This window comes from Calliphora vicina, chromosome X (genome assembly GCF_958450345.1).
Source record: "Calliphora vicina chromosome X, idCalVici1.1, whole genome shotgun sequence".
NCBI lineage: Eukaryota > Metazoa > Arthropoda > Insecta > Diptera > Calliphoridae > Calliphora > Calliphora vicina.
This window is the reverse complement of record NC_088785.1, coordinates 3,757,278-3,782,439: the sequence shown is the minus strand read 5'-3', so window position 1 is coordinate 3,782,439 and position 25,162 is coordinate 3,757,278. Positions and strand designations below refer to the sequence as shown.

General features: G+C 29.7%; 1 protein-coding gene across 1 annotated transcript in view; it reads right to left on the bottom strand.

Annotated features, from left to right (window-relative positions):
- Positions 1-19,108, bottom strand: part of ci (cubitus interruptus) — a 40,682-nt gene extending 21,574 nt beyond the window's left edge. Inside the window, exon 1 of the mRNA XM_065514659.1 lies at positions 18,052-19,108. Within this exon, the coding sequence (XP_065370731.1) occupies positions 18,052-18,089 (38 nt within the window). The 5' untranslated portion in view covers positions 18,090-19,108. The remainder of the gene's footprint in view (positions 1-18,051) is intronic.
- Between the last annotated feature and the right edge of the window lie 6,054 nt (positions 19,109-25,162).

Genomic DNA, 25,162 nt, shown 5'->3' with positions numbered 1-25,162 from the left:
AGATTGTGTTGCAGCTTTTAAAGCCCACCAATTGTTTTTGAGCATCAGCATCATTAAGGCATAACTCTATAATATTTTCTTGTGGTACATGTTCATATTGATGTATATACATCAGTTAGTTACCTGGCCAACTGGGATATCCCAGTTGGCCAGGCAGTCAAAGACGAAATTTTAGGATATTTTTGATAATAACAAAGCCTCATAGTTTGTTGCATTTCAAATTTTATCGATGACTAAATAACGACAATGTCTTGTATAGAACAATATTAAGTACAATATGAACGATAAGTGCATGCATTTTGTCGCGTTTCAAGCCACATCCACGACAATATCAGCGACAATATATTCACTTTGTCATCAGTGAAACTAATTTGAGGTCAAAATTTATCATGTTTAAATTGTTGTCGATGATATGTATGGCCTGTCGCCAACATGTCCTCTAGGTTTTAACATGGTCTTGTCGTTGTCTTGAAGGCATGGCCAACTGGGTACTTTCATACGAAACAATGTTTGGAAGTTAACATTCAGTCCCATTGAATGGCTATCGACAAATGGCAGTTAGCCTGAGTGGTAGGTAGTAGGTATGGTTTGGCTTACTGGTTGGCAAAAAACCAAAAAAAAAGAGTTTTTGTTTTACGTTTTTCTTCTTCTTTGTAAGTTGTCTCAGTTGAGGTTATATCTACATACTTCTCATGATAATGGGCAGTTTACTTTTATATTTTACTTGACAGCTTAAAATGGTACGAATTGCTGTTGTTGTTATTGCTGATAGCTGATATTCCTTAAGACTTTAAACATCGTTTAAAAAGTGTTGGTTAAAAAACAAATTTAGGTAAACTTTGTACATACATACTATTTAATTTAGTTAAAAATAAAGTTTTAATATTAAAATTGTGAATCTTTTAAGATGGTTGTCCCTCCCGGTGGGCTACTCGGAGTCATATGAGATTGCAGGTTTGTCCGACATATGTACCTTTTCGTCCCATTTTAAAATATAGAATTTGTTTGGAAATAACTATGTCAATATTTTTAGAGATTTATAAATATTTGAACTTACATTGAATTTAAATACTCGTCAACCACCCGAATTCTAAAACTGATTTTATGTAGTAATGTTATTACTACAATTGCGAACCCGATAATATACTTCAAGTTCGCTTCAACAGCCACAATATCACGATCTACGACGTCAGAACGGGAAGGGCGTCTAAAAGGTCTGCGTCGTCGTGCCACAAGATTGAGAGCTAATGACTTAACGTTTGATTAACGTGAGTACGCATGGAACGCTAGCAAATTCGAACCTCATCGAGGATTTCTGTAACTATGAAATAGTTTTGCCTGAATTGCTTCCACCGACAGAACCATTACAGTCACTGATTTCAGATATGTAATTAAAACCAATATCAATTAACTTAAACTAGAGTTTTAATGGAAACCGCGGTTTTTCAATTCTTCGGTTTTTACTTTTAATCTATTTTCAAAAGAAAAATTAAAAATTTAGAAATGAAAAACAAACTTTTTCATCCAAAGATTCATCCTAGTATTTCCTGACAATTAAAATTCAAATGACTGTTTATTTATTTAATTAAAAAAAAATGCAAAGTGTTTTTAACAAAGACGTAGTTATTTTCAAATATTAAATAAAAGTATGAAAGAAATAGTACTATTAAGTCTCCCTTTGTGAATTAATAATAATTCAGGATAACATGTCTCTAGTTTCAAGTTTATTGGTTCATTGTAATGTGGATTCTAGCTCATTCGAAACGTATTATTAGAATTAGTACCATAAAGACCCACATTTTGTATTCCCACTCAGCATCATGAATGCCTAATTTCATATTTCTGGGCCCATTATAATTGAAAATGCAAAAGAAATGTACCACTAAAGTCACCTTTTGCGAATTCTAACTCTTCAGAAGCATCTGTGTCTAATTTTTAGGTTTATTATTGTAAAATGTTCCAAAAGTACTATTGCAATAAGGAAATAGTACTATTGCCAACTATTATGTACATAAGTAAAATAATTTAATATAATAAAAAGGACAATTAGAAGATAAAATACCAACTTTCCACAATCAAATCGAAGTAATTTCCTGATTATAGGTTCAATATTAAAGAAAAATCAAAAAGTACCATTTTGAAGAACACCTTAGTTTGGTTTAGTTCAACTTTTTTGAATCATAATACTATTTAGCCCCCTATTCTACATTATTTCTTTACTGAGAAGCATATTAACCAAGTTTAATGTATATAAGCTAACTAATTTAATATATTAAAAAGTACCATTAAAAGAAAATGTACCAATTTTCCTTTATCCTCTTGAACATCTGTCAAGTTTGAATTTTAAATTTGTTAGCTTTTCCTATATTATCAACTAATTTTGTTTCTATAACACTTTATATTTAATAAATTAAAACTGACCGAAACCGATCGGTTTTCAATTATTTAAAACCGAAACCGCGGTTTTGAAATTCTTCGGTTTTTTTGAAACTCTAACTTAAACAATATTAAGTACGAATAACTGTTTTTAGGATCGAATGAGGATTCCCGTATTACAATAAATAAACTAATAAATATATAGTACATGTTTCTTACATGTTGTATATAGACTAAATATAACTATTATATAGTTATCATAAGATATTAGATTAAGAACTAATTTATACGAACAAATTTTAACACTGAACTTTTTTTTAATACGATAGGAGTAGCGAAGCACACCGGGTTTTAGCTACTAGTATATAAAGTAGGGTAGCAAAAAATTTAATGATGATTTTAAATCCCTTTATTAACATTAAAAAACAAAAACTCACACAAAAGATATGAAACATTTTATATTCTATTTATTGGCACGAATTTTGTTGAAACCAAACATTTTCTTTTATTACATTTAAGTAAAAAGAATAGCAATTAAGTATTCTTAACAACTAAGATTTAAGATGAATGCGTGCAATCCTAAACAAATTTCAATTGAAAATATTGAAGAATCTGCAGGTATTATGATTCAGGTAATTTGTCGGTGTCATTGTTGCATTATATCAATGGCTGCATTAAAAGAAACAACATCCCAGCAGTTTTACATGTAGTCAATTTATCCCATAGTTGACTTCGGTTTAAATATTTTGTGTCATCCCAGGTGATCCAGTATGAAGTTAATTGTCACTTTAGTGTCTCTAAGTAATCAAGAATAAAGTCACTTTAAACGTTTATTTTATACTGCACTTTAGAAAGTTGTTATTTTACCCCCAGATGTAATCTATTGGTGAGTAATCGGAGGAGGGTTTATTTGTAATCGGTATGTGAATCCAATGTGTTGACTACTTCGGACCAGTTATCTATTTGTAATCTATGTAGAACCAATTGAACCCAGCTTAGGCACGCACATTTTAAAATAACTACTGGTCACCCTAAATTATAGGTAACATCACTAGTACGGGACAGTCGCCCAGAAATGCTGGGATATAACGGCTGTGTTTGTGTAGACATCTAGGTAGTATGTGTGGATGTGTAAGATCTTGAATATGAATAATGCTTAATGAAGTTGTTTTGAGAATTCGCGTGAAATCATATTGTGTGAAGATTTAAACGATCATGCGTACAGTTCGTTATTAAGCCATTTGTGCACATTTGGATATAAATATGTAGGTACATACTATATTTTTAAGTTGAAAAAATACTACATTTATGTTGAATTCACATATAGGATGAATTCACCAAAACAATTTACATATGTATTTGTTCCTTTTCACTCCAGTTATGAGCTTAGATTCTTCTAAAATATTCGATCTGATGTTTTATTTCATTATGATCGGTTGATTGCAAATATCCCCTCGAACAAGCGCTTTAACGATTCTAAATTTCTTGCACACAATTACTCACCACATTCGAAACTCACCTTAACTCCTATCAGCTGTTTGTTTTACAAACATTTTGTATTTTAAAAAATCTTGGCACCAAATTGTTAAATTGGTTAAATACTAAAGTTTAACCAAGGGCGGGTTTTTGACTTGCATATCATCGATTAAATTAAATTTATTTTATTTGCTAGTGTAAGCGATTAATCATTACCAACAAATTCTATGTACAAACAGCTGATGAAAAACATAAACAAAAATTGTGTATGAAAACATATAAAAAATTATTATTCCAGTGTTGACAAAAAAATATATTACACCAATACCCCGGTTTACGTCGTTTCAAAGTTGCGTCTGCTTAAAATATCTGTGATTTCGAAGTTGCGTCGTTTTTGTCTCAGTTTTTGTCGCATGGCTCCGAAGTTGCGTCGTTAGTGCTCCGATTGACGTCGTTATTAAGGTATTTTTTTTTTATTGAAAAATCAATTTTTTCAGCTAAAATTATAAATATCGGAACGAATTAAATTAAAATCAATACAAATGTATGGAATATCGTGCTACGATTTGCGTCGCATTTCACCGGCCCGAACTAGATGATCTTCAAACCAAAAAATCGCTTTAAATATATATTTATTTTTATAATAATCGTTCTAACTATCGTACTTTTATTGATACAATTTTATATTCAAAAGTACATACCACTATTGAAAATTTCAAATAATTCTCTACAAAAGCTTTTTGAATATGCTTTTGATAACAAACAAAATTTCATTAAGACCTCAGAAACATTTAATAGGTAGCACATATGGACATATCATCGTACGTGACATTTGTACGCCTATAGAGTGGAATAGATTTTGCAAAAATAAGAGTATCTGAAAAATAATTTGGTCTTTATGTTCCATTCAGAGGGTACTATATTTTAAAATAATAAAAAGTTCTTTCGAAATATTGTTGTCCCAAATATTGAGCGAAATAAGGGTATATCGTACATGACATAAACCGGAACTTATTTTGAGGTACATGTAGAAATATGCGAAAATATTCGAATCGTCAGAAGCGTTATGTTTTCTTTTAATTTCTTTTAAAATCAATAAATAAATAAATAAAAAATAGTTATAAACATAAGAAATTACAAAAATGAATTTTATGATCTCTACCCCTTGTATATAAAGATGAATAAATTTGGAAATAAAGTTCCGTTATTCTATCGAATACACACACAGCCTCAAAAGTAAGTAAACATCGCAAATTATTTAATTTTTTTTTAAATATTGAAAATCCTAAAATCTATCCATCAATTCAAATTTAAAAGTTTCGGTTTGTTGAATAATATAATCGGTTCTGAAAAAAAAGATTTAAGTGGGACTATAATGATTTCCATGATCTTACAAAAATCAAAAAACTCACTGGTGTTTACTTATTTTTGAGGCTGTGTGTATTTCTTATGTTAAGAGATACAAATTACGCGTGGAGACGGGGGTAATAGAGACATTTAAAAGCAGAAAATTTTTAAATAAAAATACCTATATACAAACACATTATTATACTATGTACACACATACATATAAAAGACTTATTAATTTTTTTATTTTGTCATGAGAAATTGAAATCGTGAATTGTGTTATTAATTTTTTAAGAAACAACTCCATTGGTCGTTTTTCTGTTTTGTTTTGTTCGGTTTGGTTCTGTTTAGTTCTTCTGTTTTGTGTTTTTGTTATGACAATAATGTTGTTGTGTTGTGTTGAGTTTTGGATTTTATTTTTATTAAGGCATTCTACGAAATACAACAACAGGCCGGGCCGCCTGACTAAGATACAAAATGTGTTTGGTTGGTGTCAGTGTGTGCGTTTGTTTGTATGTGCCATATTCATTGTACAGATAAATTTTAAACTTCATTATCACAAGACAGTGTTGTCAGATTAGACGATTTTTTCCCCCAAATTGAGGATTTTTTTTTTAAGTTGGGGTTGAAAATTTGGTTTTGGGGATTTATACTAGAGTTTCCAAAAAACCGAAGAATTTCAGAACCGCGGTTTCGGTTTTAAAAAGGAAAACTAAACCAAACTAAGGAATACATTTTCGTTTTTCAAAATGGTACTTTTTGGATTTTCTATAATAGTGTACCTGTAATCAGGAAATTACTTTAATTTCTAACTTGATGGGGGTTCAATTATGGAAAATTGGTACTTTATCTTTTAATTGTACTTTTTATTATATTAAATTATTTTTCTTATGTACATAATAGTTGGCTATAGTACTATTTCTTTATTGTAATAGTACTTTTCGAATATTTTATAATAATAAACCTAAAAATTAGACACACACGATTCTGAATGAGTTAGAATTCGCAAAAGGTGACTTTAGTGGTACATTTCTTTTGCATTTTCAATAATAATAGGCCCAGAAATATGAAATTAGGCATTCATGATGCTGAGTGGGAATACAAAATCTGGGTCTTTATGGTACTAATTCTAATAATACGTTTCGAATGAGCTAGAATCCGCATTACAATGAACCAATAAACTTGAAACTAGAATTATCCTGAATTATTATTAATTCACAAAGGCAGACTTAATAGTACTATTTCTTTCTTCTAATTGGGGCACCGGGTCAGCCAGTACTCCATACTTTTATTAGATATTTGAAAATAACTAAGTCTTTGTTAAAAACACTTTGCATTCTTTTTTTAAATTAAAAAAATAAACAGTTATATGAATTTTAATTGTCAGGAAATACTTGGATGAATCTTTGGATGAAAAAGTTTGTTTTTCATTTCTAAATTTTTAATTTTTCTATTGAAAATAGACTAAAAGTAAAAACAGAAGAATAATTGTCGGTTTCGGTTTTAGGCCTTGAAAAACCGCGATTTCGGTTAAAACCGAATACGAAACTCTAGTTTTAACATACAAGTGTGTTTTATTCAACTTTGTCAATTCATACATATTTACCACGAACACATAAGATTTTTCTACAACTGACCAAACAATATTTTTTTTTAAATAAACATATTTTCTTTCTAACATTTATATCATTATATTTTTATTATTATAAAATTTCGTATATTTAGTTCCATTAGTTTCGGTCATATCATGTTATTAACAGCGAAACAGAACAGAAATATTAATAATAAATTTCATACCCTTAGGTCCTTTTTCACTTGATGAAAAAAAATCAAGTTTTGTCCTAAATACCTGTATGTATATCACAAATAGTTAAATTTGTCCATAGACTATTCAAGTCAAGTTCAAGTGTCATTCGTTTTATTTATACTTGTGGTGTATATTCAAGAAGAACCCACTAAAGAATATGTAACACACTTTATTAAACAGTTTGTCAAACTTTAAAAATTAATCATTAGTGGAAACAATAAACAAAAACTATTTTGACATGGGAATTTTGGGGATAAGGAAAACTGTGTTTTGGGTATAAGAATTACACTAAAGAAAATCTGGGAACCCTGTCACAAGAGCATAATTTATCAGTTCCTTACAGTGCCAGCGTTGTTAACTCAGCGCTTTTAGTACTGTTTTAGTGCTTTTTAAAAGTTAATAACTTGGATACCTTTTAATAATCGTCTTATATCCACGAGAATGACTACCGTGACCGAATACCCAAAAACGCTTGAAACTTTTTTCAAGATGATTTGAACACTAAAATATTACTATTTGTAAGTATTTAGGGCTTATTACAACATTTTATTGGCAAAAATGATAGGATTAAACTGACTAAACTGAGGCTAAAATTGCGGCGAAAACTAGGCTCCCAATTAGCTTGTAGTATGAAATGAATATGACTCTGATTTATTTTTTTGCTATTGTCAAATTGTTTATTGAAACCGAATGTATATTTTCTATTCACTTTTTTAGTTTTTGTAAAGGAAAAATATTTCGTTTAACGTAAGAAATTAAAAGAAAACATAGCGCCTCTCACGATTCGAATATTTTCGAATATTTCTACCTGTACCTCAAAATGAGTTCCGTTTTATGTCATGTACAATATACCCTTATTTCGCTCGATATTTTGGACAACAATGTTTCGAAAGAACTTTTTATTATTTTCAAATATAGTACCCTCTGAATGGAACATAAAGACCAAATTATTTTTCAGATACTCTTATTTTTGCAAAATCTATTCCACAAATGTACAAATGTCACGTACGATGATATATAATTGCCCATATGTGCTCGTTTCTCCCCCACGAAGTTTGACATACAATTTAGGCCATTATATGTATATTGATTTCATTACTTCCTCTAAGAACAAAACTTTGTAAGATTGCACTCTAAAATGAAAAACATACCTTTTAAACGGTATATTTTAACAATATGCATCTAGTTGTTGACTGATTTACTCCAATTTATACTCGTATTATAATAAAAATATAAGTCAATAGATTTCTTTCCACGTACCCAGTTATTAAGCGTGATGAACCCTGGTATCTAGCCCATAGGGCATTGCTACATAAGTATTTATGTATAATGGAGAGAGTAAAACCGTATTTCGGTTTTATGAATCTGTTACTTTTTAATATGAATTCCCCGCTCGTTAGGCCCGTATAGGCAGTTGAAATTTTATAGATTTTTATGTTAAAGTGTTGTTGTTTCTCTCGTCTTCTTTAGTTTATTTTTTTATATATATTTTTTTATTTTTTTTTTTTTATTTGTGTGTTGTTTTAAATAAAATGCTTTTAACGTATCTACATACACATGTATGTATGTCTGGCTGGCTGTAAAAAAAATGTAACTTGAAAACATCTATATGATCGAAATAGGGATGGATGATGACTGTGTTGGATTGAGAAAAGGTACCTGCTTCTACAACAATGTGTTTAGAGTTATTTTGTTGTTGTTATTTTTGGTTTCTTCTTCTTAATTTTATATTGTTGTAATTTATATTTATGAAAAAAGACATACTGCTGACAATTCTATGAAATTTTGTAAAGAAAAAATATAAATAAGTATATTTATGAACAGTGTTTATGCATGAATGTGTACCATAATGTATAAACACATATGTATGTACACCTGAGCCTCATTGCACACATCGTTTTTGTTTTATAAATGATAAACAATTTAAAATGAAACTACACCCCGATTTGCGTCGCTAATTGAGCCTGGAGAAACTATACGCAAACCGAAACGACGCAAAACGAAGCACGACTTTCCATACATTTGTAATGAATTTAATTTAATTGGTTCCTAGATTCATAATTTTTGCTGAAAAAATTGATTTTTCAATACAAACATTTTCATTTTAACGACGCAAATCGAAGCACTAACGACGCAACTTGGAAGACATGCAACGCAAACTGGAACAAAATCGACGCAACTTCGAAATCACAGAAATTTTGAAAGACGCAACTTCGATCCATAAATGGATCGATACATAATAGGTATTTCCAACACCTACAACGGTTGTTTACACCAGACAAGTCAGTATAATTCGTATCTGTTTAATTTAATATGACATCTCTAACTTTAAATTTCCAAACTGTGGGGCACTTGAATTATTACGAGTTACTTGAGATTCTCTCCAATGATGATATGGTGTAAAAAATGGCCTTGTTGTACTTGGTTATATGTTTGTATGTATGTGATCTCTAAACCTATAGATATACAATATTCTGTTAATCCACTACTGAAGCGATTCAAATTAAGTAGCAGACATTTCTGCACATTCTGCCTACATACATTTGTAAATATGAGGCATTAAATGGAAGATGATATTGAAACAATAATACCGAAGAAAAATAGAAACTTAAATAAATAAATAAGAAAAAAAAGGTAAAGACAGATTGACAGAGAGACAGAGAGACAGACAGACGGGCCAGACAATTAGTGTGTCTATAGTTGGTGTGTTTGCGCGACGGACGATTGTGTCAACTAATAACTTGACACATTGCATATTCTCCTTAATTTTACGCATGTCTGTCTGCATATAAATTTGTATGCACAATAGACTGGTCCCAGAAAATATAATTTATTAATAAAAGAGTATTTACCAAAAATTGCAGCGATCAATTTAAGAATATTACTCTCTTTTATCAAATACATACCTCGAAAAATCTTAAAAGTTTACCCATTGAAAGAAGTACATATATGTATCAATATTGTATTGAGCTAAAACTATCCAAATTATAATTTACAATTTAGATGGAAAAGTAAAAAATAACTGGATAAAAGCTTATAGTATGCATTAACCCTTCGTCATTTTCAATCGAGACTAGTCGTAATGTTTCAAATTGATATCAATAAAAAAGGCGCGTTTGAAAATAATATCTTCCTTTTTATTTCGAAAACATAAAAACTATATTAAATGCAATGTATTTAAAAGAGCAATACAAAACAAATGTAGTAAATATATTATTTTATCAAAAAATAGCTTAAAATTTAGGGTGATTAAAAAAATTTGAGCGAGCATAACATTTAAATGAAACAATGTATGTTAACATTTTATACATCAAATTAAAGGTAATTTATTAAGCTTTTAAAAAAATATAACTGTAGGTTTATGTGTTTTTATTGCGAATAAATTTTCTTCTTATGCCTCCCATTAATAGCTGCACAACTTTTCTTCCCACTTCTACCGTTATTCCAGCATATTTATTCCACTTTGTTCTCATCAAAATCTGATTATTTACTGTACCTGCACTCTTTTTCAATTTACGTTTAACAATTGCCCAGTATACCTCGATTGGACGAAGATTTGGGCAATTTGTTTAATTGATGTGTTTGGGTATAACATCAATATTATTCTCATTATACCACTTCATAGTTGTATTTGAGTAATGACAACTTGGCTAAAACTTTGTAACAGATGTGTGATATCTTATAAATGACAGCAATCGCTTTTCCAAACTCTCTTTTTATATATAACTCTGAAAATTCCTTAAAAACATGTCTGAAAAGCTTGACTCTTCAAACCGCAGCTGCGGATTGACTGCCAAATTAATATTTTTGTCCAATTTTACGTATTTATATTTATAGGCCACAGACGTAATATTTTTGATTTGCAAATCAGATTTTGGCTATCTTATAACCAGGGACCGTAAATAACGGTTATCCAGAAAATTTTAAATCAAAAAATCAAAAAATGAAAAATTATTCAATTGCAATGCAAGGGGCTTTACAAATTATAATAATCTGACCAGCAGCAAGCTTTAGGTGTCAATTTACATACATAAAAAGGATTTTTTTTTCTGACGGAAAAAATAAAAGTCCTCAAATGAGTTTTTCTTTTATGACGGCTCCTTTTTTGAGGGTTTCATGCAAACTTTTATTTTTACTTTGAAAAATAACTGTTTTAGATGGATTTTTAAAGTCATAAAATAACTTTTTTGATATCCCTTATAACCGTTTCGGTCCCTGCTTATAACCCGACAATTTAGGATTTTCTAGATATTTGTGCACAATTTTTTCTCTAGCTTCTTTTTCCATTGTGTCTACACTTTTTAAAACTAAACATAATGACTTGCAATTCATTGTAGAATAACGGTATATTTGTTGTTAAGAACGTATGTAAATCTTTTTCCATTTTGATAACAGGGGCTTTGTTATGATTACTACAGTGCGTACCGATTTTAAGTGGCCACTTCTTTATTTATAAATGGGCCTTTCAAATGCAGCGCAGTAATGCATTTCCGAAAAGGCCTAATACCAGACTTATTCACGACGATTTTTTCAATTTTCCACATTCTGAAAAATATATATGTATGTACATTACTAACTTCTAGAGCTAATAGATATGAAAGTCGAACCAAATATTCAAAATCCTTTAGAAATTGTATGTATCCATTTCATTTCATTATACCCTCCACCACCACAAGTGTTGAATGAGGATATATATAAGTTTGTCATTCCGTGTGTAACATTGAGAAATATTCATCCGAGGCCCAACAAAGTATATATTTTCTTGATCCTTATGAAATTCTAAGTCGATTGAGCCATGTCCGTCTGTCTGTCCGTCTGTGTGCCTGTGTAAAACACGCTCGCGTCCAAAATACACAAACAAAATTGGTAGACTTGCAGAAAATATGTTTATTGTTGTCCTAAGCAGTTTGGTATTGAAAATCAGCAAAATCCGTTCAGTAGAACCAGAGCTATAAACCAAAATGTGAGACAACCTAAAAATATTGACAATTTTCACATATTTTTGGTTATTTGTGTAAATATATTGCAGATAATAACACTACTTTCCACACGTTATTTATATAATAAAAGGACTAACTCTGGTGAAAATTATAAGAATCGGTTCATGATTTCTCCTAGCCCTTATACAAATTTCTCCCCGAAATATGGTTCTATGGTCTATAAAGTTCACTTCCGAAAATCACTTAAATTAGCATAAATATCTTATAAATATCGCTATTAAGTTGAAATTCGTCATAAATAATCCCCATATATACCAAAATCGCTATACCTAATTATATGATGATCGGCCTATAATTGGTTATAGCTCACATATATATAAACCTAAATAATTGGTGAATTCACAAGGTATCTTATCCTGTCTTATTGTCATAATGTCCTAATAGTTCACAATGGTTTTTATTGCTTTTCAAGCAACAAATGTCCTAAAATAATACTACTCTGTATGCTATCTTTATTGTGTTATCGTAACCAACCAGCAGAGACCTGCGTCGAATGTCTAAGAGTCGATTAAGCCGAGCTGCCGAGCCGTGATATATTAGGACATTATGGCAATATGACTGATAAGAGACCTTGTGAATTGACCAAATATGTATATGCAGGTGGAGAGTATTTAAGATTCGGTAAAGGGGATTTGGGATTTGTTAGAAGTTAATATTTATGTTGGGAATTGGAATAATTTTTGCCTTGTCGAGTCCGTGATTTTGTCGTTTTGGTCCAGTCTAATGTACAATGTGTTATTTTTGGAATGTATGTATGTAGTTTGTACTTAATTGTAAACATTTCTACATGTATTTATTTACTTAAATACATATGTACATAAATATGTTTTTTGACTACCAAACAACCAGCCAACAAAACCTCACATTAAAAAAACATTTACGTTTTTTTTTTTGTTCTGCGTGTAAATTTTGCAGCCAAAAGGAACGAGCTTATAAATTTAGTGCAAACTCACTAACATTCAGTAAATGGGCGGAAGTTTTTCATACGAAAAGTGAAGACGGTTTATCATCTGAACTACAAAAAGCTTAATTATTGCAATATGTATTTAATTTACAGGTCTCTCTACCACAATGCGTTAGCTGCTATATTTACCCTCATTTTCTCAATATTGGTTATCGTTTTTCGTAACGATAAACCTCTGATTAACATTTTTTTGTATGAGAACTGTCAGTTAATCGTCACGATAAAAATAACCAGAGATTGAGAAAATGGATGTTAATCTATCTATTCATATGACATTTTTATAGATCTGTTATTTAAAAAACTCACTACAACTTGAACATTGTCACGGTGATGTGATTGGAGACAAGTTCATACCACAAACGCTTACAAAAGGGATATTAAATAAGTCATTACTCTAACATCACTAAAATAACTAATCGACAATTATAGAGTTCTAAGCACATATGTATGACTTAAAAAAAAGTTACGGTTGTTCCCAACATTTATTCCATTTATCAAAATCTTTGTCATGGCGTTAATTTTTAAGGGGTTTCCCAATTATTTTCTGAAATTGTCGTTTTATATATTCGAACTTTTATAATTGATTGCAAAAATTGTAAGTTTTTAAAATTCTTACATAAAAATATTTAAATATTTTTCAACCTTTTATTCAAGACTCTAGTTTTAGTTAAATTAAAATGTTTGTTTTATAACCCAATTATAATTATAATTTGTTATGAAAGCTTATGAAATTACGATTATTTGGATATTGTCTTGGATGTATAGATCGGTTTCGAAAAATGCAAGCTTCAATTTCGAAAACCTGAAAAATCCCGTTTCGTCGAATTTATATAAGGTTTATGGACTATTAATTTAAACTAATTATTTTAAATAATTCCATATCAAAATTTAAAAAACTTAAAATTCAGGCACATTGTTAAAAGCGCCTCGCAAAGGACTTTCAAATGATACCTATATTTCACATGTTTACTTTGCGAGAAATATGAAAGAAATTTATCCTCTTTTATCCTCTGATCCAGCTCAACAAATACTGACGCGCAGGACAAACATGTTGAGAAATGTTCTCCTCAAGCAAAATAAACTTTTATTTCAGTTGGGAATAACGACACTTTATTTTTCTCCATACAATAAGTTATTATTTGACTACTTCCAAGTAATGCAGACGGTGTATAGTAGTCATTCTGCAATTACATCCATTCGAATAATCGAACAATTTCTTACAAAAGTTATTCGAAGAATTTTTTTTTTATTCGATTCGAAATTTTCAGAGATGGTTTGTAAAGAAAAAAAATTAAAAAATTCCGGGAAAAACTCCGAAATTTGTTTGTTTGAGTCTAGTCAAAGTATGCAGTACAAATTTAGATATTTTATTTGCAAATAAATAAGAACATTAGTAAATGCTAATAAAAGTAATCGGGTTACTGGTTTAATCGGTTAACCGAGCAAATAATTAATCGGGGTTTAGATTTATTCGGTTAATAATCGGTTAATTTAGAATTATTCGATTAACCGAATAATGTCTATTTTAAATTTAAATTGAAAATACAACCACGAATTCTGTGTACAAAAACATAAAAACAACAATTCAAGCAAAAAATAATAGCAAATATGGTATTTGAGATCCTTTTGTATAAACATTTGAGTTTTTTTTTAGGATTATAGTGAGATTTTCTGAAATAATATTTAAAATGATTTTTTTCTTTAGATTTAATAAAACTTGACTTGGAAAAAACTCTCTCGCTGATTGTAGATGTTGGAGAAATCGAAAGCATGATAAAGAATATCCAATATCTCCGTTTTTTTTTAGTTTTTTCTAAGCATATAAAATGTTTCGTATACCATTGGTGTCCTTTTTGGATTGTTTTAGATATTGAATAATTTTGATAGTTTCATTTAGTTTCGTTAAGTTCTTTACATGTAAATGCAAATAAAGTTTCAAATACATATAAATTAAATATGTCAGTTGTTATTCTCACTAAACATTTTTCTTGGATGTTCGAAAAAGTATATGTATAATTTTAATTTGTATTTGAATTGAAATGGAAAAATAAATACAAAAAAATATGTTATAGTGCAAAAAAAAGGAATTTCGGTTAATTGGTTAATAGACACAAATTAATCGGTTTATTTGTTATTTGAAAATCGGCAATTTTAAATTATTCGAACAGTTAACCGTCCAAAATTGATCGGTTAACCGATTAACGGTTAATCGATTGAATACCCTAGTAAATGCTACCGGGCGAAGCCGGGGCGGTCAACTAGTAATCTTATAAAGAACAATCGAATATCTAAATGTAAATATTAATAATTTGTAACCTTTACATTATGGAAATTAGTTCTTTATCGTAAAATATATTGTGAAAAGTCGGCCGAAATAAAAGAAAACATTTTATAATTTTTATAAAATAATTATTACTAAACGATTTGAAAACTAAATCGAAATTGTTTGAAATTGAAATATAATTACCGCATGTAAATAAAGTTTTAACATATGACACGATTTTCACCTAAGTACACCGCCATTAGTCTGTCACTGTGGCTCCAAATTCAAATCCAGTTGGACAAAACTATTTGGTGGCGTTTTTCACAATACATATATTTTACCACAAAGAACTAATTTTCATAATAATGTAAAGATTAAAAATTATAAATTGTTTTGTTTATAAATTAAAGCAAATATGTACATTCGTTTTATTCGATTATTCTTTAAATTATTATTTGTTATTCATTAATTGTGGTCTTTGAATCCAAAAATGTAATAAAATAGACGAGGTGGGATGAGATATTTTTAGAGACACATTCCCTATAAACTATCTTAAAAGTTAAGCATAGGAATAAGGCGGACGGACAGTCAGTGTTAAAATAAATTGTTAAAATATTTTTTATTTGAGTCCCAACTTTAAAGGTATAAAACAGGTGAGCACTAATAATATAAAATATACATTAAGTAAAAACTAATTCCAATAACTATATAAACTTTGATTTATGGGCTTCTATTAGTTAATTTGGTGAGCATAATTTTGATATACATTTTTCAACAAATATATGAACTTGTTTTGAAAAAATTAACCAAAATGAAAAATAAATATAAATCTTCACATCAGGGAAAAAAATAACCAAATTTTCGTTATAAATACACAAACAACTAATTTTAATCTTAAAGATTTTATGGGGCTTTCGACACAATTTTGTCAAAAACAAAAATATATTAAATTTTGAAAAAAAAGTTGTCTCATTTATAACCAGCTTATGTTAAATTTCAGCTTTAATAGTTAATTTTTTTATAAACTAAATGTTGAAGTCTGAATAAAATAAAAAGGAAATGTTTTAAGAAATTTTACCGAGAAAAAATAATATTGAAAAACAATAATCAATTCATTGAATTCTATAACTTTTTTGTGAAATGGTAATTGACAAAGACATGTTCAATATAATACAAACATTTTTGCTAGATTTATATATATTTGAATTTAAATTTGCTAACTTATATTCCATAATTTCAAAATTAAATAAAAAAAGTGCATTTTTTAATTGTTCATGTTAATTTAAACCAAGCTATAGCTATTTATATTATTGCTGTTCCAAGAAAACAATCAAAACGTTTGTAATTTTTGTTTGTAACTACGAAGTTTGAATATTAACGAAGGTGGGGAAAATTACACAAATATTTATTATTTTGTTATTCAACAACAATAAAAACAATAAGGCACAACCAGCAACTAACTTATAGAAGGGCAAATACTGGTAAGTATTGCCTGAACATTAGAGTGGTCCAAATTAAGTTTTATGCGCTGTATTTCAATGTATCCATAATGAACGCAAGGGGAGAATGCGAAATATATTGGGCAAATTTCAACACTCTATAATTTTTTGTACATATAATAATAGATTCAATGTTCAAGATCTTGGAATAAATCTTGAATAGGTTTCATCCACCGATTTATTAATGTAATAATTTTAATGTGATAAAGAGACAAATATTTTAATGATTTTATTTTTGTTTGACATTTTTTGCAGTGAAACGGCAAATATATGATAACAAATTAGTGTATTATTATTTTTGAGAAGCAAAAATTACAAAGATCTTCTGAGATCATCAACATATGGGCAATTCCACGAGAATCGCTACCACGACTGAAATAACAAAAATCCTTGAAACTTTTTTTCAAGATGATTTGAATAGAAGAAAATAATAAAATGTTACTATGTGAAAGTATTTAGATCATATTACAACATTTTAAAAACAAAAATAATAGTTTAAACTGATTACATTTAATTTTTTAATGTTTTAGGCTAAAATTGCGGCGAAAACTAGTCTCCCAATTAGCTTGTAGTATGAAATGAATTTGACTCTGATTGATTTTTTTCTATTGTCAAATTGTTTATTGAAACCGAATGTATATTTTCTATTAATTTTTTTAGTTTTTGTATACATATGTACATATATTTACTGAATATATATTGTTTTATTATAAGAGAAAAATCTTTCACGTACGGTATGTCACGTACGATATTAAATTTTATTTATTATGGATTGCAAATATTTCGTTTAGTTTAAGCAATTAAAAGAAAACATAACGCCTCTCATGATTCGAATATTTTCGCATATTTCTACATGTACCTCAAAATGACTTCCGTTTTATGTCACGTATATCGCTCGATATTTTGGACAAAAATGTTACGAAAGAACTTTTTATTATTTTAAAATATAGTACCCTCTGAATGGAACATAAAGACCAAATTATTTTTCAGATACTCTTATTTTTGCAAAATCTATTCCACTCTATAGACGTACAAATGTCACGTACTATGATATGGAATTGCCCATTTTTCCCTCATCCTGGCTGTTTCGTATAACTCTGATGAAAAGCTTATTTCGCAAAAACCCCCGTCGCTTAAACACAGAGCCCAGACCTTGGCCAGAACAATTATAAAGTGATCGTTAGATTTGTCAGTCCACAACAATTGAAAGCCTCTGACGAAGTTGTTTTTGTTTAGGGCTTTTCGCTAGTTGTTTTTTGACCAAATTAAAGATACAAATTTTCAGATTTATATATGTAATTATAAGTATTATTACTTACGCTAACGGAAAGTATGGTGGTAAAGCGTAGGCATCCATGTCTGGTATTTGCTTAAAATTATATTCCTCAATTGCAGAAGCGAAATTGTTAATATCACAAACAATTATACATGAAAATATTTTAGATGTTTTCTTTTGTTTTGTTGAACTTTGTTTAAGTTTAATTTAAATTTTGTTTAATTGTAATTTTCAATTTTTTTTTTATTTATTTCTGTATTATTTGTTTAATAATTGCTTATTTTTGTTGATCCTTTGTATAAGAAATATGTATGTTAAATTATATGACACTCTTTAACTGTTGATCGTTATGTATTTTGTAAATGCTTGACGTTGACTAACCGGCGGCTTTGTGTTTTGGAATTATAAAAATTAAACATGATTTGGTTACACGGTACCGCAGTATTGAAACTTGTGTATACATATTACATTTTATTTAGTTATCTCTAGGTATTTTATTGTATTTGATAATTTTATAATTATTTGTATGTATCTTTGTATTTAATTTAATTGTGATTCTATCTTAAATTTAAACAAACATGACTGTCGACACTCAAAAATAATTGATTCATAAAAGATTTTGTTTTCAACTTGTAACTTTTTTGATCTCTATGTCTGCTGCTACACGCCACGGCATTTTCTATAAATTTGTTTTTTTCTTAAATCTTTTTTTTTTTTCTTTCAGCTGAGAGTGTGTAACGAGCAATGAACGCGTGTGTTTAGTAAGTAAGTTATTTCCGTACTAAAGATTTAATCAAGGATGCATAAGAGCAAACAACTTGCAATGGTTTGCTTAAAGTAGCTAGAGCAGCAGAGAACAAACAACATAAATATGGATGGATGGATGTAGTAGGAATGTTTGTAGATACATGTGTACACACATTGCCATACAATGCACACACAGAACCCACACACTCACTAAACAGTAAGCTAGCTAGTCGGTCAGTACGACTGTCGCTCAGTCATCTAGTGTCTGATCAATAGCAACGTCAAACCGTTTAGTTTGTTGATCAAACATTGAGCATTTGCACAGACACACACCATCGAACCTTTCAACCAACCGTTTCTTCAAACCGTTCAATCTCTCAATTAAATTTAATGGAACAACCACCGCACAGTGTGCATATTCCCTTTAACGAATGAACAAAAATATAAGCTGTAGTAAAATAAATCCAAGTGCTAAAACCGACAAAGCCGAATCCCATATATCCCTCCTCATTCAGGGATGGAATATGAAATTTTAAAGTTTCTTGAATAATATGAAAAAATAAAATTACATTTAAGAACTGCTTAACAAGTGTTTAATCTTTGCAGTAATTTTAGAAATATAATTTTTTTTTGGCAAACAAAAAGTTATTTTTTAGCAAAATTTCAAAATTTTTGTTTTTTAAAACGGCACGAAAAATCTAAATCGTATAGAAAATAAAGTTCCAAACAAAACCAGTTCTAAATAATTAAAATCTGTCCACAACTTATGATTATATAAACAAAAGATAAAGCAAATATCCCCTAATAACATTTTAACATTTTTTCCCATATTTTTACAAAAAGTCTTCTATAAATTTTCTAATTCTTAAAAATTGTATACATTTTTGAAAAGAAGACACAATTTCCTATACGCTGATATATAACATATATATATCTTATCTTTTACGCTAGTCAAATTTATGGATTCAAAATCGACAACAAACAGAAAATTTACAGAATCTTGCCGTTTTGTAAAAACGGCACTGCATTGCCGACTATTGCAGTACTAAAGAACACTGTACGATGTAGCTAATTACAATGAGTTACATATGTATCTTATATTTTGTGAATAAACTTAAAAGTTGTGGACAGATTTTAATCACTTGTTTTATTTGGAACTTCGTTTTCTATATGTGTAAAAAGAGCGTATATGCATTTTCCAATTTTTAATGCAGTTTTAAAAACCAAAAATTTCAAAATTTGTCTAAAAAATTATTTTTTTTTCCCAAAGAAAAATGTATATTTTCCAATTTTTAATGCCGTTTTAAAAACCAAAATTTTAATTTATAGTCATTACTAGGGGTTTTTTCTCGAACGTCAAAATATTATGTAGATTATGTAGGGATTCTCATGTAGCAATTCTGTTTTGTTGGAGTCCATATATAGTACGGAAATACTTTTAGTTTTTCTCGATCACTTCGCTTTGGCGAAATAACGGTATTCTTAAAGTTAAAAATTCAAAACATCATACATTTTTTAGTCTGAAACTAATTGTAAAACAAAACAAGTAAAAGAGCTATATTTTTATATATCGTATATACCCTTCACAATATGTATATACTTCAAAATACAAATTTTAAATATTGTTACGAAATTGTACTTGAATTCAAATATAACGATTTTAACGGCTGATTTAAAAGTAGCATAATGCTTTCAAATAGCAGTGCTATAATAGCAGTTAGTTTATCAGAGACGCTATTCGAATAAACATCAAAGTGTGCTGTGTTTTTCAAGTGAATTCGTGTACATGATAAAGTGTGTCTGTATTTATGCGAATTTATAAACGTGTATAAAAAACATTGAGTGACTATTTAATTCTGTTGTTGTATGTGGGTATGTACAGTGGTGGCCAGGAATTTAAGACAAAAATTGTTTGCTAAATTCCACGTAATTGTCAATTATTTTTTCAAATATTTCCACAAATATGTATGCATGAGGACTGTTTTAACACACAAGTGTGTTTTATTCGATTGTGTCAATTCATACATATTCACCACGAACACATACAATTTTTCTACAACTTGACCAACAATTTTTTTTTTAAATAAACATATTTGCTCACATTTATATCATTATATTTTTTTTATTATAAAATATTCGGACCAAATTTCGTAGTTTTAGTTCCATTAGTTTCGGTCATATCATGTTATTAACAGCGGATGTTCGCTGAGGTGGGTCAACGTATTTCCACATATCTTTGTCCATATATGTTTTACCGATTTTTCCAAACATTTTTCAGAAACTAGAAACATTAATAATAAATTTCATACCAGAGGTCCTTTTATTTTGGCTCTATCGCACTTAAAATTCAGTTGATGAAAAAAATTCAAGTATTTGTCTTAAATTGGTGGCCACCACTGTATGTATGTTCCGAATGAACTCAAAAACGGCTCCACCGATTTTGATGAAGGGAATCTTCAGAATAGTCTAGCGGGTAACACTGTACGGTCAGATTTTTGATTTTCGGTCTGTGGGCGGAGGGGCGTGGCATTATAAAATTTTTACATTATACCGCTAATGCCATCTATATATATAAAACGGCTCGACCGATTTTGATGAAATTTTCAGGGAATCTTCAGAATTGCCCAGCGGGTAACATTGTATAGTCAGATTTTTCATTTTCAGTCTGTGGGAGGAGGAGCGTGGCATTATCAAATTTTATCACTGTAAAGACAGATTTTTGATATTCGTTATCCTATATTTCATAAAAATGGATGTGTGTATGTACGTTCCGTGTAGACCGATATTGATGATATTTTCACGGTGTCTTCAGAAAAGCCTTTTGGGTAACAGTGTAATGTCAGATTTTAATTTTCGGTCTGTAATAAACAATTTGGTTTACTCTTGCATATTAGGTGCATGAATAAGAAATTTCCATAATGAATTTTTGAATTCATTGGAACCAGCCGAAATGCCACTACATACATGTATTAACATTGAAGGTTGATTCACCGACTTTGTCCGACACTGTATATTAAAATCGAGATCGATATGCAATATAAAACAGATGTTTTCTAAAGGCCAGCAACGCGGACCGGGTTCAGCTAGTTTTGAATAAATAAAGAGTTGTTACAATTTTCAAACTACTAAACGGCTTTTATTTGCAATTAAAAGTATCCGGTTTATTTAAAGGAATTAAACCAGCGTTTTAAAAAGGTTAAAACGTAACAATATTTTTAGATAAACAAAATTTATTATTTTTTTTGCAGTTGTTTTTTTGTCATTTTTAGTAAAAAAAAAAATTTCCAATTTTTTTTATTAAAAATTTTTTTTTTCAATTTTTTTTTTTAAATTTGAAATTTTTTTTTTTGTTTTTTCAATTTAAAAAATATTTTGACCCATTGTAGGTCCAACTTTCTATTTATGGTCTTATATACATCGTTCCAAAGGTCTTTGAAATATCTATCATTATATATCCATATTGCCTATATTAATGACTTAGTAATCCAGATATAGGTCAAAAATCGAAGTTGTCCTGGTTTTTTCCTCATATCTCAGCCATTTGTGGGCCGATAGGTCAAAAATCGAGGTTGTCCTGGTTTTTTCCTCATATCTCAGCCATTTGTGGTCCGATTTTGCTGATTTTAAATAGGAAACTTCTCGAAAGCATGTCTGGCAGAATTATTGGAGATTTGGATCCCGAAGATATCTGGGGTCTTCAGAAAATTGATTTCAACAGACAGACATACGGACATGGCTTAATCGACTCCGCTATCTATAAGGATCCAGAATATATATACTTTATAGGGTCGGAAAAGAAAAATTGTAGAAATTACAAACGGAATGACAAACCTTCTCACAAAGGTGAAGGCAGGGCACACTTAGAAAGGTGACTGCGATGAAACAGCTGATTATTTTTATACCCTTCACCTTCGTGAGAAGGGTATATATAAGTTTGTCATTCCGTTTGTAATTTCTACATTTTTCATTTCCGATCCTATAAAGTATATATATTCTGGATCCTTATAGATAGCGGAGTCGATTAAGCCATGTCCGTCTGTCTGTCTGTCTGTCTGTCTGTCTGTCTGTCTGTCTGTCTGTCTGTCTGTCTGTCTGTCTGTTGAAATCAATTTTCTGAAGACCCCAGATATCTTCGGGATCCAAATCTTCAATAGTTCTGTCAGACATGCTTTCGAGAAGTTTGCTATTTAAAATCAGCAAAATCGGTCCATAAATAACGGAGACGGTACGGAAAAACTGTAAGAGGTATTGACATAATTTTTTCATATTTTTATTCCCTATTTTGATCTCAATAAACCCCAATGTGATGATCGAAAAAATCTGAAATGTGTTTAACAAAATTTTTAAAAATTTGAAAATGGAGTTTTGAAACAGCCGTTAAAAAAAATTATTTTTTTTGGACATACCTGCGAATAGGTTAACGGTATCCTACGTAGACAAAAACTCATATACAAGTAAATATGGACATATTTTAAGTAAAAATGAGCTTTTATTTTAATTTTTCTCGAAATATCTTAATTTTTTTCCTAAATTTTATGTTCAAGTGGCCTGAAACCCGTTAATGGTCTGTCGAATTTGTAATAACTTTAAAATTTTTTAATCAAATTTTGTCATTTATATCTCATTACAACGATAATTACGTACAAAAAAAGGTGTAACTCATATTGGTAAAGCAAAAGAAGTCGATCAACTCTTTCGATGAGCACTGAACAATTCTATTAAAAAAGCAGCTCATAAAATTAAATGCTCTGATTCTTTTGTTCGCAGAGCCAAAGCTAATGCTAGGTTTAAGTCGTATAAAGTTCAGAAAGCAAAGCGTTAAGAACGTAGAAGCAAATAAAGTGCAAAAAAATTGAGGTACAATTTTATAAAAAATACACCTGTTGTTCGATGGGTGATGAAACTTATGTACTGTCACACTTTTCACAATTTCCGGTTCAAGATTTGAAAATTCCCTAAAAATTTGCAGATGTGGCAAAACAAGACAATTATTTGTGACATCAGGCACGATAAATACAGAAATATATACTGTGAGCGTCAAAAGAAACTGTACACCTTAAAATATTATATTTACAACTTTATTTTCCTAATATATTTTATAATTTTATTAAACATTTTATATTTCTTATTTAATACAGTTCTTTCTTTCTCATTTTATTATAAACTAGTTGACCGCTTCGCCCGGTGGCATTTACTAATGTTAGTTCCTCAAGTCTCTCCAACCCACATACACCTGCCTGTTCTTATTTGCAAATAAAATATCTAAATTTGTGCTGCATACTTTAGGGAGCTTTATGGTTTTTTTATACAAACCATCTCCAGAAAATTTCGAATCGAATAAAACAAAAATCCAGCCGTTCTCACGTGATGCCATTACAAAATTCTAACAACAACAAAAAATATACAACAAAAAATCTTCATATTTCTAGCGTCAAAAGTAATTGTACATTACCTCTGTTTTAAAATAATGTTATTTTAATAAAAATTAGGATTTAGTTTGATTGCCATTTGATTTTATTACAGTTTGCAGTCTTCGAGGCATCGATTCCACTAGATTTTTAGTAACTTGGGGGAAATTTTTTGACATTAATCCATTATTACCGATTTGAGAGAATCCTTGCTGGTAATTTCCCTATTTCTTATTTTACGGTCCAGATGCTCCCACAAATGCTCGATATGGTGACTGGGGAGGATGTTCCAACTGTTTTAGAGTATGGTAAAGCAGTCATTCCTTTACTATTTTGGCAGTATGCTTGGGATCGTTGTCTTGCTGACAGACCCGAGTTCGATCCAAGCCCAAATTTTCGACTCTCTATGCCAATTTATCATTTAAAATGTTGAGGTAAACTGTTTGATTGATAGTGTTTTCTATGAAAACCAAATTTCCTACACCATTGGCTGTCATACATCCCCACACCATGACCGAACCACCACCATGATTCACTGTAGACATTACATTCACGTATTCTGATTATAACTTCGGAAATGCCATTGATTTTAATCGATTGCAGTTTCCTATTTGCTTAGCATTTGCAATGTCAATTGATAAAGCTCAAGGTCAGTCTTTGCAAGTTTGCGGACTAAGTCTAGAAAATCCATGTTTGTCACATGAACAGTTTTCAGTTGCATGTTCGCGAGTAGGAAAACCCAAAGACATATAGGTCTATGAACCAGAGGGAGAATCGAAAAATATTGTATATCCTAAGGCATTGGAACACTAAATAATTAATACAAAATTTTATATACTAAACATTAAATACAAATATTTTTGATTCTAAACGTTTCTATTTTATTACAATTCACATTAAGGTTAGAAAATATGATATAAATTTTAGATAGACTAAATATATTGTAAATCATTACTATAAGGGTAGCGAAGCACACCGGGTTTTAGCTAGTATGCAAAT